At 45.6% G+C, this 16,142-nt stretch overlaps 1 protein-coding gene across 2 annotated transcripts in view; it reads left to right on the top strand.

Annotated features, from left to right (window-relative positions):
- The window catches only part of DCLRE1A (DNA cross-link repair 1A), a 43,080-nt gene that overhangs the window by 4,855 nt on the left and 22,083 nt on the right, over positions 1 to 16,142 (top strand). For both annotated transcript variants that reach the window (XM_068258801.1, XM_068258800.1), the window contains exons 2-4: positions 1,813 to 2,266; positions 6,830 to 8,230; positions 14,907 to 15,040. In XM_068258801.1, the coding sequence (XP_068114902.1) occupies positions 1,822 to 2,266; positions 6,830 to 8,230; positions 14,907 to 15,040 (1,980 nt within the window). In that variant the 5' untranslated portion in view covers positions 1,813 to 1,821. The remainder of the gene's footprint in view (positions 1 to 1,812; positions 2,267 to 6,829; positions 8,231 to 14,906; positions 15,041 to 16,142) is intronic.

The following is a 16,142-nucleotide window of genomic DNA, read 5'->3' as shown; positions in this document are numbered from 1 at the left end:
ATGCTGTTCCATTTTAATCTTTGATATGGAATAAAGAGCTTTTTCACTGAGACGGTGCCGACTCCTTTGGAAACTGGATTTACTGGAAGAGTTATTAAAGACAGGAGAAAAGCTTAGTGAATTGAGGCCAATGTATCTTATTAAAATGTCCTGTTTGAGCCTGTTAACGGCAACAGGACGTTTCAATACGTTGCTCGTTCCCGCCGCCGCTCCGCATGTGTGCACAAAGTTCCCCCCGCCATTTCTGTCAGGATTCCGTGTTCAGTGATTGGGGAAGAGGACCGAGCGGTCCTCTACCCAATCGCAATTCCTGAAATGAATGGCCGTGACTGCGATCAGCGGCCACGTCCATTCATAAAACAGGAAACGATCACAGTGTAGTTAAATGTAAAAAAAAAAAAAAAGTGAACACTTCCTATACCGGGAGAGTGTTCACTAGCACAATCTTGTGGCCAAAAAGTAAAAACTACACATACAGTACATACACAATATTAATAACCTACACTTCCAAAGCACCCCCCCCCCCCCCCCAAAAAAAAAGAAAAACACTTGTGAAAAAAAAAAAAGTCAGTTAAAAAAAAAATACATAAATAGTTGCCTTAGGGACTCAGCTTTTTTCATCTATATTTTATGAGGGAAAATTACTTTTACTTTACTACATAGGCTCTTGTAATTATGGACCGGACAAAAAAAAAACCCAGAAAAAGAACACCTACCGGTATATTTCAAAATAATACATTGTCACCATACATTCTGATAGGGACATCATTTAAACAGTTTAATCATCGGGACAACTGGGAAAATAAAATGTGTCGGTTTTATCAACAGGAGAAAGTTTAATTTTAAAGCTATAATGGTGAAAACTAAGAAATAAAAAATTTTTTCCATTATTTTCTTATTTTTCCCGTTAAAACGCATTTAGAATAAACAAATTCTTGGCAAAATTTACTACCCACAGAAAGGCTAATTGGTGGTGAAAAAAACCGAGGTATAGATCATTTTCTTGTGATAAGTAGTAATAAAGTTATTAGGGAATAAAAGGGAGGAGCACCGACAGGTGAAAATTGCTCTGGTCCGTTAGGATAAAAACCCTTGGGGGTGGACTGGTTAATTCAGTTTGCAGATTGCAAAAGAAATGCACGTACAAGATTGCATATATTTGCAAGCATATCTCACATGCTCAATGTTCAACTCCTCAGACCTCGACCATGGCCAGCGGGGGACATCAACAAGGGTACGTGGTAGGTCTGGAGACCAGGCAAGCTCCGCGACCCGGGTGATAATGAACGACGCGTTTCGACGCACCAGTGTGTCTTTTTCAAGTCAGGAACCATCCTTGATCCTCACTTAACAAAGACACACTGGTGTTTCGAAACACGTTGTCATTATCACCTGGCACACAGAGCTTGCCTGGCCTCCAGACCTACCATGTAACCTTGTTGATGTTCCCCGTTGGCCACGGTCGAGGTCCAGGGAGTGGGACATTGAGCATGTGAGATATACTTGCGAATTTATGAGATCTTGTATGTGCATTTCTTTTGCAATCTGATTTAAAGGTATTGCACCATAGAGGCGCTCTCTTCTCTTTCCTTTTTTTAATCTCCCCACCTGCCTATATAGTAGTTGCCTGATTGGTAACCTATGTTTGTGAGTATAGTTTATTTACTTTTACTATTCAACGCCTGTACCTTAACATACTACATCATTGTGGGCTTTCGGTTTCCCTTTTGTACTTAGCATAGGCGACATATTTACGTGACTACTATTTACGCACCTTTATTTAGACAGTATTTTCTTAATCTTACTTTTCAGTGTGAAATAATGTCAGGCAGTGAAGATGATATTTGGAACTACAAATCCATCAGGAAAAAGAAAGCGACCAACAGAAATTTGGATAAGACAGGTTCTGGTGGCGGGACGCAAAAGGCGAAAGATAAAGGAAAGAAAAAGTCTTCTCAGAAATCAGGCAAAGTCCAGAACACTACAAGTACCAAGAACAATACATCACCCAGCACAAATGGCATCGGAAATAGCCCTGCTACTGCTAGGGAACAGAAGAGGTCAGATTCAGGCTCTGGAACTGAGGTGTTGTCTACCCCAAAACACACTCAGAGGACTCCTACCAAGAAGTGCAGTCCTTCAACACCAAAACCTGCGTACAGTGGCCATTGTCCGTCCTGCCAGATGCCATTCGCCATAGTGCTGGTGCAAACTCCTCGGTGGCATGTCAGCGAATGTTTGGATGCTACATTGCCCTCACAGACAGGTACAGAGATCAGTCATTTGCCTGTTCCACTAGATGAATATTATCTGTAAAGTGAGAGCTTGTTTCCACTGTTGCGACGCGATTTCGGCCGCATTCCGACGCTTGTAAAAACGCATGCGGATGCGTTTCCACATGCGTTTTTACCCGCGATTTCGCATGCGATTTCGCATGGCAGGGTGCCATGCGAAATTAACCATGACACTGCCAGGGCTAAATAAAATTGAAAAAGGTGCGAAATCGCACGCGAAATCGCGGGTAAAAACGCATGTAACAAACGCATGCGTTTTTACTATTAAATACATTAGCGGCGATTCGCACGGATTCCCGACGCAGGCGAAATCGTTGGCTCTTTTGTGCGTTTTTTTCACGCTGAAAAAAACGCACCTCAACAACGCTACAGTGGAAACAGGCCCATCCACTTGTATTACATGTGCGGATCTGCATGCGTTGGACGCATGCAGATTCGCGATAGTGGAAACGAGCCCTGAAAGTCAAGGAAAATCTCCTTAGTTTTAGAGATGGAGCGGAGAGGGGTTACATACCCTCTTATACCCCTCTCTGCAGTCCATGTATCCTGTGTGGAGATATAAAGGACACCAAAAGTGAGGGGAATATGGAGGCTGCCATATGTATTTCCCTTTAAACAATACCAGTTGCCTGGCAACCATGCTGATGTACTTACCTTCAGTAGTGTCTGTATCACTCACCTGAAACTAGCATGTTGCAAATCCAGTCGAACCTCATCTTCTGCATGCTTGTTTAGGATCTATGGCTAAAAGTATTAGAGAGAGACGATCAGCAGGATAGCCCGGCAATTTGTATTGTTAAAAAGGAAATAAATATGGCAACCTCCATACTCTCTCACTTCAGGTATCCTTGACTCTGGTACCACAGTAAATCTTTAAGCTAGGTTCACAGTGGTGCGCTGTGTTATGGCAGAACGACCTCTTTGTAACATGGCTTGCCGCACTGTAATACACCACCTATGCTATGTTCACAGTGCAACAGATGTTTTGCGGTTTAACGGCACATGGCATTGTAATGCAGAGGTTTTCCCGCAAAATGCTCGCGTTAACAGTGAAGCGTACTTTACTTTAACTGTATGTTTCAATGTATGCAGTGCATACAAAAAATACAAGTCTCCATAGCATCTCTCCAGTGTTGGTAGCCCTCCAGTATAGGTAGGGTAGCGAGAGGGGCCCTCAGTATAAATAGGCAGAGTTGATGCCCCCCCAATATACAGAGTAGTGAGTGGCGCACAGGAGAAAAGCTTCATACTCTCCTCCCTCCACAGAAGACCTGCTTTCTTCCTGCATCCACAACTCTGTGATTACAGTTTGTCCTCTCTTCATGTAACTGATGCATCACATGATAAAAGACAACGCCGTAGACATGGAGACGAGGACGGCAAGGGTGAAGGTAGATTTTCAATGGAGCCTGGAGAGTTACAGTATGTTGCCTCTCCCCTGTGCTCCATTCACTCCACAGTGGACCCCTCATTGCTGGATCCTTGTACCACTGCCAAAGGGGACAACGCTCATACCCACAGAGGTAGCATGCCATAGGCTGCCACCACTGATCTAGTGTTTGTACAGGTGTCCCCTAAGTCTGATGAAAGATCCAGGATGCCAAATCTTTAAGCAAGGATCAAGCTAATTATTCCACTTTTTCTTTGCCTCCCAGAAGCCACTCCATCATGCACCATACCATTGTTTCTCCTCCCCATAGCCACAGTACATGTCGGACGGCTGCACCCGAGGGACGCGTCTGTAGGTGCTCGTGCTTGGAACTGTCGCTCTAGGGCATTGATCTGCAAACTTGGCTCTCCAGCTGTTAAGGAACTACAAGTCTCACAATGCATTGCAGGAGTCTGACAGCCACAGTCATGATTCATAAAGGCAAATGAATTTTGGGACTTGTAGTTCCTTGACAGCTGGAGAGCCAAGTTTGCAGATCACTGCTCTAGGAATTAAACCCCAATCCTCATAAGTGACAATTATTGCCTGCATATTCACTTCACTTACCTGGGGCTTCTGCCAGCCCCCTGCAGCCTCCCTGTACCCGAGCCGTCTCTGAATGAGCCTCCGGTCCCCCGACTGCGGTGCAGTTTAGTTACCGCCGTCTTGCAAGTCCACTGCGCCTGCGTGGCTGTGCGCATCCTCGTTTGTGCACCTGTTGCCGGGAGGGTATATGAGAAAACATACTGCACCTGCGCAGAACGCTCCTAGCCAGGGCCGCGCAGGCCAGAGGATCGCTCAGAAATGGCGCAGGCACAGGGAGGGGGCTGGCAGAAGCCCCTGGTAAGTGAAACTTTTTTTTTTTTGGTCAGCCCCAGGTAAGTGAAACTTTTTATTGGGTGGGGGCACATTACATATGCAAACACACCACTTTGCTGTTGATTTGAAAGAGGCCTTGGGCTTGATTCACAAAGCGGTGCTAACTGTTAGCACGCCTGTGAAAACCCCCTTAGCACGTCTAAACGAGCTTTTTGCGCGCAAAACTTTATGCACGTAAAACTTTACGCGCGCACTGCACAGAACGCAAGGCGCTCCGTGCGAAGTGCCCATTAAAGCCTATGGGACTTAGCGTGCATAGGACTTTGTAGGTTAGCACCGCTTTGTGAATCAAGCCCCTTATCTGGCTGAATAAGTAATTCCTGATTGCCAGAGGATGCTCTCAAGCTCAAAGCCAACTATTTATTTTTCAGTTCACCACTTCCACCATTATATGCAGCTTACAATCAGACCGGTCAAATGCACTTTTTAGGCCTCTTTCAGACAAACAACTGAACTGTACGCATGCCGAGCAGTTCAGTGTCACGTCCCCCCCCCCCCCCCCCCCCCCCAGGTGCAATTTCAATGCAGATTAATTGCAGCAGTTGTAACAGCACACATGCCAAGCGGTGGCGTTACCTGGGGGCAGAGGACAGCGACGTGCCTGTGTCTGAGCACGGCTGGTCTCAGATGTGACTCTGGGGGGCTGGCTGCCTATCTAGCACCAGTACCAAGTGCTAACAATCGCCCGACCTGTACAGGAAAGCAGCTGATAGGTGGTGAATTCACCGTCTGTAAGCTGCCTGTATAAAAAAGAATTCTTACTGATTTGATCTGGCCTAATTCCAGGTAGGGTTGCCACCTCATCCCTTTGAATACCGGCACATATGAATTATACATGCCTTGTGGCTAGTTCGATGCAGTTTAGGCACTGATTATGTGTGAGTAGCCCCAGAACCTGTATAATTCATATGTGCCGGTATTTAAAAGGGATGAGGTGGCAACCCTGATTCCAGGCTGCATACGTTTTGGAAAAATTGACCATTGACTTTTCAGCACTAGTCTAGTTTAGGGGACCCAGCAGGAAACTTCATAGGGAACAGTTATCCGATCACAGCACCCTCTAGAGCAGGGGTCCCCAACCTTTCCTGGCCCGGGGACCACTTTCTGACCAAATTTTTTTCCGGGGACCGCCGCGGGGGGAGTGGACGTCGGGCGCGCGCCCTAGTGGACAGTGGAGCGGGTTACGGGGGGGGGGGGGGGTGCTGGCGAGGGTGCAGTGGCATAGCTAGCATAGTTGCCCCAGTATAGGGAGTTTAGTTGCCCCAGTACCCCAGTATAGTGCCCCAGTACCCCAGTATAGTGCCCCAGTATAGCCAGAATAGTGCCCAACTATAGCCAGAATAGTGAGCCAGTATAGCCAGTATAGTGCCCCAGTATAGCCAGTATAGTGCCCCAGTATAGCCAGTATAGTGCCCCAGTATAGCCAGTATAGTGCCCCAGTATAGCCAGTATAGTGAGCCAGTATAGCCAGTATAGTGCCCCAGTATAGCCAGAATAGTGCCCCAGTATAGCCAGAATAGTGCCCCAGTATAGCGCCCCAGTATAGCCAGAATAGTGCCCCAGTATAGTGCCCCCGGATAGCAAGTATAGTGCCCCAGGATAGCGCCCCGGTATAGCCAGGTGGTGGTCCCCGCCGCTGTTATTACCTTAACAGCGGCCGCTCTCCCCTCTGCGGCGCGTGTATTTATTCAAGCAGGGTATCTCCCGGCTGCTCTGTGTGATGCGACAGGAAGCAGGGCAGCGGCTTCCTATAGCGGCGATCGCCGTTACTATGGTAACCGAGCCCTTCTTCCTGCGCATCACACAGAGCAGCCGGGAGATACGCTTCTTGAATAAATACATGCGCTGGAGAGGAGAGAGCGGCCGCTGCTAAGGTAATAACAGCGACGGCCGCGGGGACGGGCGGGAGGGGGGTTGAAGAGGACAGTCCTGCGGCCCAACTGGGAGTGTCCCGCGGACCACAGGTTGGGGATCCCCGCTCTAGAGCACAAAGCATTGTGATTGGATGAATAGTGTGGGTGTAGTTTGCTACAACCTATCTGAAACCTAGCAGTGAGTTAGAGAAGGGGCTGTCCACCCAATCACGTTGTCAGAATTCTGTATGAGGTTTCCCACTGGGTCCCCTAAAGTAGACGGGCGCTGACTATTCCTCACTGGGAATCACTGGAGATTCCTTAGCAGGTCACCTCCCATGTGTTACTGACTTCAGATTGTTTTCTTTCTACAGAATGTCCTGATGGCCTATCCTGCGCTTCCACCATACCATCCCACTACAGGCGGTACTCTCATTTCCTGCTGGCACAGAGCAGAGACGCAGAATACCAACCTTACTCTCCTTTACCTGTTTTCATGCTGTCTCCTCCTGTTTCTGCCAGATCAATATCTAATCGTGAGAAAGACACTAACCAATTGCACACACCAAGTAGAATCAGTTCATCTCAATTCCTCAGTCAGAAGTCAAAGCCCAAATCACGCTCTCCTTCCAGCTCTCAGGAATCAGTAAAGCACACCCCTCTGGACATCTGGCTCTCCTCACCATCAAAACTATCCCAGAACTCCATCAGTTTGCCTCAGGAATCCTGCGACAGTCAATCTGCAAGTGTGGACAGTACAGCTGCTTTGCCCGTGGGCCTTACACAAGAAAATGGAGATTTAGAGGACTTTGCCATTTCTTTCTCACCACTGGGCAGCGACCAGGAACTCTTCAGTGACAATGATGAGAAGGATCAGGCTAGCACGGCGACTAGGCCTTCTTATCAGAACTTATCCACTGACTCTTTAGAGGGCAAAGATTCCCCATTTTTAAAGCATAGGACTTTTAAAACAAAAAATACATTAAAAACTCCTCCTAAGCATCATAGGAGCAACAAAAATGAAACAGTTACTCCTGCAAAGTGCAATATGAGTGGTGTAAAACCAGTAATAAACAATGAACTTACACAGAGGACTGAGACCAGCACAGCTGATCGTTGTGGAGCTGATGTAAGCTTTGAGGATGTTAATTGGTCAGAATGTGATACACCTGCTTCAGAGTGCAGCGAATGGCCCACCTCCCAGCGTGAGCCACAATGGCAGATTGACCAAAAGGCTGACAGTCACCTTGTTTCCTCTGCTCGTGTTACTAAACAGACATCTACACCGAGGCGCACTCTGACTACAGTGAAAGAAGAGGTTTGTACAAGTACTCAGAACACATCGCAGAGCTTCCCTACAAACAGGACATACAGTGCAACTCAGGTGAAGCAAAACTTGTCACAGGCCTTCTCAGTGATGTCGTCTCAGTCAGGAGCCAGTGCTGCCTCCACAAAGGCGATGAAGCAGATGGATATTGGGGTTTTCTTTGGTTTGAAGCCCAAAGCGCAGCCAGTTGTAAAAGCCGAACCAAAAGACCCTTTAAAGTCTCAGAGCCCTAATACTGTGGGCCATCGGGATGACAGGGGTCCAAGGAAAAGAAAGGCTTATGGCTCACTTGGGGATACAGACTCTCTCACTAATAATGCTAGTGGGGTACCAGCTGCTGCCGCACCAAATGGGACTCAAAGGAGAGAGAGGAAGAGGTTCCGGCAATATTCCACCACGGAGGCCTCTACAGGCAAGAAACAGTGTCCGTTCTACAAGAAGATCCCAGGTAAGATTCTCCATTAAGGGCTTGTTCACACTATGAGCGCTTGACTCTGAGCGCTTTGGCTCAATGGAAGGTATAGGGAAATCGCAAAGCGCTTGAGAAAGCGCTTTGTATTGCGATTTCCAGAGCGCTTTTATGAATCCATTGTATTTATTCATTTCCGGGTTAAAGAGTTCACTTCCTGACTGACTTCAGGAAGTGAAAAAATAAGTGCTTAGAAAAGCGCTTTTCTAAGCGAAAAGCTCTGTAAAAATTACAGTATAAATTGCTCAGCAGTTGTGATACCGCTGGCAATTTATAATGTGAACAAGGCCTTATAAACATTACTGGATGCTAATGTCAATTTTTTTTATGCACAGGAAGCAGCATTATATGGGGCTAATAAAGAATGTAAATGGTTTATTACCTGGCTAATAACGCCCATCTACATTTTGTATAGTGTTTCCTCCCGTTCGCCAGCTAAGGGCCCTGGCAAAAAAAATTGCGGCATGATATCCAATTGTGATTTTTTTTTTTTTTTTTAACCACCTGGAAAATGCTCTCTGGTGTGCCAGGGCCTTAACATTCTTTATACTTCTGAGATCCCCGAAGTAATGATTGTGACTTCCAGCTGCTTGAGGTGGGCTGCAGTGTCCTCACAGCAGCCCATTGCCACTTCTGGGGGAAGAGAAGAAATGTGTGAGGCTCCTGCTACTCATTAGGGACGGCCAGTGAGATGAAAATAATTTGAGCTGCGTCAGTGTTATGCAAATTTTGTCTGCCTATTTATATACCTTGAAAATGAGCCATTTGAATGAAGCCAAGGTGGGATTCAATTGGTCAGTTTTCAAACTGCATACATTTGCATAACCCTGCTTCAACTTGGAGTTATTTGCATCTCATTGGGTATCATTCATAAAGAGGCTGTCGGTAGTGTGGGAAAACACCGTTCTTCTCCGCAACCGGTACTTTAGACTTCTGGGTGGGCATTCATAAAGAAGTGTGTAGGTGCGGTGGCAGTGCGGAGATTCCCCGAACTAGGCTGGCGGTAGGCAGGCGTTAGGCAGGCGGAGACACGGAAGCTGCCGAGTTGATACATTTCTCCGTGTTCCGCTCTGCTGCAGCTGCCTGGGAGGTCTGTGTGTCTCCATTCACTTGCATTGGTATCGCCACATCAGAGGGAGCGGGACTTTCCGACCTGACACCGCTGGCGGTATTCTTTATGAATTAACATTTTGCTACATTTGTTCCGTTAATCACCGCACAAGGCGGTGATTTATCACTCTGCTCGGTATGTCTTTTTTTCATGCGGAAAGAGCCTTTATGAATGCTGACTTTGCCGAGTGGTCGGTAAAGTCAGCTGTTTTTAGCATTTCCGCATGCGGAAATGCTTTATGAATGATACCCAATGACCACCTGACCAATGAGAAGCAAATAATTCTGAGCTGTTGCAGAATTATGCAGCTGGAAAATTGATCTGTCGATCATAGCGTGTGGAATTCAATAAAGCCAGGTTCACACTTGAGCAAATCTGCAGCGTTTTGCTACAGACAACAAAATGCATGCGGAATTGTATATAATGCTAGTCTATGGTGTTGCTGCGTTTTCCAGAGGCATATGAGATTCCGCATACCGTTAAAGGGGAACTGAAGTGAGAAGAATATGAAGGCTGCCATATTTATTTCCTTTTAAACAATACACATTGTCTGTCAGCCCTGCTGATCTACAATATTTGGCTGCTGAGGTGTGTGAATCGCACCAGAAACAAGCATGCAGCTAATCTTGTCAGAAACGCCTGATCTGCTGCATTCTTGTTCAGGGTCTATGGCTAAAAGTATTAGAGGCAAGACAGCTAGGCAATGTGCATTGTTAAAAAGGAAATAAATATGTCAGCCTCCATATCCCTCTTGCTTCAGTTGCCCTTTAAATTAAAAAATACAACCTGCAACACTTTCCTGCACAATGCATGTGGTTTTTCAATAGAAAGCAATGCCTCGTGTATTTAAAGAGTCTGAAGCCTAATAAAATACTTCTTTTTACCTTCTACTTATGTTCAGCAATATCAGCAGTCCTGAAACGCCGCAGAACGAGAGCTTTATACCCCCAAAATCCCCGTCGCAAAAATCGGGGAGCTCTTCCTGAAGGAGACAGAGCTTAGCGCTGTAGCTCTGCCTCTACTGTAGACAATCTCTACTGATCGCCGCCTCTCCCAGCCCCTCTCAAAATTCTTTCACAGAGAGGGGCGTGGAGAAGCGGAGAATTACTCCAGTAGAGGCAGAGCTACAGCGCTAAGCTCTGACTCCCTGGGCAGCAAAATCCATGACTTTGAAAGTCATGGATATTTGCCCCGGGTTATAAAGCCCTCGTTCTACCGTGAGACTGCAGCACTGCTGATATTGCTGAACATAAGTAGAAGGTAAAAAGTACAGTATATTCTGGCACATTTACTTTTTAACCCTTAAAGAGACACTGTAACGAGAATAATTCTCGCTTCAGAGCTCATAGTTAGCAGAGGCACGTGTGCCCCTGCTAAAACGCCACTATCCCACGGCTAAACGGGGGTCCCTTCACCCCCAAACCGCCCCCCCCCCCCCCACCGCAAAATCAACGACCAAATTGGTTGTAGATTTTGCTGCTCCTAGAGGCAGGGCTAACGGCTGCAGCCCTGCCTCTAGTTGCATCTATCAGCGGTGCATCGCCGCCTCTCCCCGGCCCCTCTCAGTGAAGGAAGACTGAGAGGGGCGGGGGGAGGCGGAGATACGCGCTGACAGACGCGCGTGGGGCAGGGCTGCGGCGGTTAGCCCTGCCTCAATCTGGAAGAGATCCCCCGCTGCTCGGGGGGATTTCCGGGGGTCAGGGACCCTCGTATAGCGGCGGTTTAGCAGGGGCACATATGCCCCTGCTAACTATGAGCTCTGAAGCGAGATTTATTCTCGCTTCAGAGTCTCTTTAAAAATCATCTGAAAAGTCAGGGGTCGTCTTAATACGCCGGGTGTCATTGATGCTGGTTGATATGCCCTATCCTGTTACCAACTCTCAGCTCTCGCTGCTAAGGACTGTAGTGAAGCGGCGCAGGTGCACATGTGCGAGATCTGAGAGGCAGAGAGGGAGGTAAATGAGATACAAGGGTGGGCCAGAAGGGTGAAAGAGTTGTTTTATGGGCACAGCACAATCTATTCTTCCATACCGCTCTGATAAACAGGTAGACACGGAGAGCTGACCAATCCAACCAGTCAATCGCCTATATACTGTTATTTACTGGGTACCACATATAGTATAGCACCAGTATCTGTTCATACATAGCACCAGTATATGAGGGTTTTTTTTTTTATTTGGTGTGCGTTGGAAGAGGGGTAGTCTGATATGGCGAGTATATCCCGAACTCTATATTTTAACTAGAAAAGTTGGGGAGTCGTCTTATACGCCGGGAATATACAGTATTTTATTACGCTTTAAAAATTTGCACGATTCTGCATTAAGACAGAATTATTTGCATCTGACGGACCATCTCTAGGCCCTGCTCACAGTGGTACGTTGTGGTGTGACTTTACGGAGACATTTTTAACGCAGAAAGTCACCCTGCAATAGTAAGTCTATGCTGCGTTAAGAGTGTATCCAGTGCGATCCAACAGACTACAGTATCCCAACACATTGAATCATACTTTTCATTAACTGTATGCTTCACTAGAACGGTCGCATGAAGTGGGATTCCATTTTTTTTCGTTCCATTGTGTTCCTGTTTTTAGAGGGAACGCTGCACAGCTCCCACTGTGAACCTAGCCTAAATGTTGTTTTTAGTTTAATGGTATACAGAGCTGAAGGGCCCCTTTCCACAGAAAATTGTGATGCAATGTGTGTGGGGTTTTTTTGTTTGTTTTGTTTTTCCCATGTTGCATTTACATTTTTCCAACAATTAATTACCCGAAAAGAAAAGATTTTAAACCGCAGCGTTGCCTTGCAATTTTGTTATGCTTTGATTTTCTTTACCCAAATGCAATCACAGGTATAATGCAGCACACACTACATTTAGGGAAAAATCGGCGACAGCAGGAAAGCACACCTAAATTCAGAGGGATATGGTGGCTGCCATATTTATTTTCTTTGAAACAATGCACATTGCCTGATTATCCTGCTGGTCATCTGCCTCTAATGGTGTGTACACACTTGAAAGATTAATGAAAGACCACAGACCAATTTTACCACCTTCCATGTAGTATGAGAGCCATACTCATAGAGTCTACACAGTCTGTTCTATTGAGCTGAACTCCCCATCAGATAAAAATCTTTGCAAGATGCTGCACACACAGATGCTGTACACATTCAAAAGATCAGTATCTGCAAAAGATCTGTTCCTGCAAAAGATCCATTCCTGCAAAATGCATTCATAGTCTATGATATCTGCAGATCCTCATACACACCTTGTTTAACAGACATTCATCTGCAGATCAGATCCACCAGGATGGATCTTCAGATATGCAGATGAATGTCTGTTAAACAAGGTGTGTATGAGGATCTGCAGATCTCATAGACTGTGAATGCATTTTGCAGGAACAGATCGTTTGCAGATACTGATCTTTTGAATGTATACAGCATCTTTGTGTGCGGCATTTTGCAAAGATTTTTATTTGATGGGGAGTTCAGCTCAATAGAATAGACTGTGTAGGTATAGCTCTCATACTACATGGAAGGTGGTAAAATTGGTCTGATATATTTCATTACTCTTTCAAGTGTGTATGTAGCATTATACTTTTAGCCACAGACCCTAAGGCCACATACACACATCAGACTATAGTCTTTGGAAACTGAAAGATCACAGACCAATCTTACCACCCTTCATGTAGTATGAGAGCCATACTCTACACAGTCATTTCTATGGAGCTGAACTCCACATCAGAAAAAAATCTTTGCAAGATGCTGCACACACAGATGCTGTACAGACACAAAAGATCTGTTCCTGCCAAAATCCATTCCTGCAAATTGCAATGATAGTCTATGAGATCTGCAGATCATCATACACACATGATTTAACTGACATTCATCTGCAGATCTGAAAATCCATCCTAGTGGATCTGATCTGCAGATGAATGTCAGTTAAATCATGTGTGTATGATGATCTGCAGATCTCATAGACTATCATTGCAATTTGCAGGAATGGATCTTTTGCAGATACTGATCTTTTGTGTCTGTACAGCATCTGTGTGTGCAGCATCTTGCAATGATTTTTTTCTGATGTGGAGTTCAGCTCCATAGAAAAGACTGTGTAGAGTATGGCTCTTATACTACAGGAAGGGTGGTAAGATTGGTCTGTGATCTTTCATTTTCCAAAGACTATGGTCTGATGTCTGTATGTGGCCTAAGACTATGTTCACATCTAAAATTGAAATCACAAATGCCAGCGTTTTGCGATTTTGTGGGTGACTTTTTCCCCCCTCCTGGCACTTACCTGCGCACTACGATTTTGTGTACATCGCTTTTTAAAGCAGCAACTTAAAAATCTTCTGCTACACTTTGCAGGCGCGAGCCACTTACGCAGTAGAGTGGACCGGATTGGGCTCTGCTTTTTCCACCGGAGCTGAATGTAAATATCATTGTAACGGTTTGATCGTATTAAAAATAAGATTGTTTGCTAAAAATTGCGCAATTGATGGCCACCTTTAAGGAGAACTTCTATAAATATGGTCCCAGACAGCTGTATCAGCCCAGAGCTGTCTAGCTTGTCTGTAGCCTAAACTGGCCATGCACTATTCAGTTATTAGTTATTTTACAGCCAAGTTGCAGATCTGTCTTTTGATCTATTTTGTCCCTTAACGTAGATCGTAATATGGATTGAAAACAAAATCGAGTGACAGTTTATGGATGCATCTGACAGATTTTCTCATTTATGGTTATGGCAGAGATTGATCATAAGGCAGACTGCTACATAGGTTATTGCTATAGGAGGGGGTTGACTGGGAACCTTTCTATTTAGAAAGGCTTGGAGAGTAATCTTTGGAAAAGTATTTATTCAAGTTAGCAGAGAACATGTTTTACTTTTAAGGTGCCCATACACTTGCTCGATTTGCTTTTGATAGACAGCAGATTCGATCACTGTGATCGAATCTGCTGTGAAATCGATGCGCACCTTACGGATCGACCGATTTCTGTCCGAAATCGATACTGTCAATCTGTCCACGTGGAAAATTTCGCTCGATCTCCAGCGGGTCTGGGGTGCATGGATAGCGGCGTTCGAAGAGCGGCAATACATTACCTGTTCTGCCAGCGCGTGTCCCCGCGGTCCCTTCTCCACGCTGGGCTCTGGCTGGCTTCACTTCCTGTCGGGGGAAGTTTAAACAATAGAGCGCCCTCTACTGTTTAAGTAAAGCTGGAGCCTAGAGCGGAGAAGAGACAGCGGAGACCGGGGGACTCGCGCCGGCTGGATCAGGTAATGTATGCAGGGGGCGGCGGCAGCTCCACAGATTGTGAAATCGATTCAAAATCTGTTTGCAGTGTAGGCAGCCAATAGATCCCTCTTTGATCAGATTCGATCACAGAGGGATCTATCTGCTGGTCGATCTGGTGGCAATCGACCAGTGTATGGCTGCCTTTAGTGATCGTAAACCACATTTGACTCACTATTAGATCAGCATCTGCTAGATTGTATATCCCTGTAAGCTGATATCGGTTACTGTTATGACTTTTTCCTAATGCTTTTGTTTTCTAGGAACTGGTTTTGCGGTTGATGCATTTCAGTATGGTGCAATTGAAGGATGCACAGCATATTTCCTCACCCACTTCCACTCTGATCACTACGGCGGTCTGACTAAAAAATTCCGCTATCCTATTTATTGCAGTAAGGTAAAGGCCGCATTTTGTGCTTGTTGTCAAGTGTCCTTTTTCCAGTGTGGAGTCGGTACAAAAATCATCCAACTCCTCAGTTTATGATATCTTTGCTCTATGTACCCAAAATAGCTCAGAGTCTTCAACTCTGACTCCTTAGTTTAATACTTACCAAAGCTGAGGATTTGGTACAAAAATCGTCCGACTCCAATTCCTCAGTTTATGAAATCTCCGACTCCAGGTACCCAAAATGGTTCCGACACCACAGCACTGGTCAGAGTAACCCGGGTAGATATTAGTTTGACGCAGGGAGAGCCGATTGACAGCTTTCCCCACTGCTGCTAAACTCCGAGGCTAGTTGTCACAACTCGGAGGGAGATGTAAGTCGGGGTCTGGCAGCCGCCAGAGCTCCGAATTACCGTTACGTGAGGCGCGCATCATACCATTGCTGCTATGACAGCACCCAGTTTCGCCTCTCAGAGCCGTGCGCCAAAATGAACTGATCCAGAGAAACCCCAGTCCATAGTGTGTAAAATGTTCCCTAATTGGTGGGGAGCAGTCCACTGGTCTTTAATGGCCGCAAACTTGGAGAAAAGTTAAAATAAAAAAAATAAAAAATATGCTGCATACTTGGCACTGTCAAAACTGTAAAAATACATGAATGTGGTTTTCCTTCTTGGATAAATGTGCTGTATTTGTCCCTTCTCATCTTCATGATTTACATACAACCTGTACTTGCTGCACCACACAAAAAGAAACTTGTAATAATTCATCTCTGGTAAGTCCTCACAGTTTGCTGCAGATAGACCCAGGTTTTAAAAAAACTTGCAGTATATATGGAGTTTATTGGCATCAGTTCAGCATGGAGTACATCTTGGTTACATAAATTAAGCTAAGCTTAGAATACAAACTGGCATAAGCTTTCTTATAGACAACATATAACAATCTTTGATAAATAGCAATAATTAGTCCCATCCTATTGTAGGCGGGCTGTGGGTGGACTATAGGTGTTGCCTATATCATCTTATCATCTGATTGACGTCAGATCCCCAAAACATGCCACTCAACCCCCAACCTTGCTTTTGGGCTGTGTTGACATGTACCACCATAAGATCAGATT

Source organism: Hyperolius riggenbachi, chromosome 10 (assembly GCF_040937935.1).
Source record: "Hyperolius riggenbachi isolate aHypRig1 chromosome 10, aHypRig1.pri, whole genome shotgun sequence".
Taxonomy (NCBI): domain Eukaryota; kingdom Metazoa; phylum Chordata; class Amphibia; order Anura; family Hyperoliidae; genus Hyperolius; species Hyperolius riggenbachi.
The sequence above is the reverse complement of the archived record's forward strand: the minus strand, read 5'-3'. Positions and strand labels throughout refer to the sequence as shown.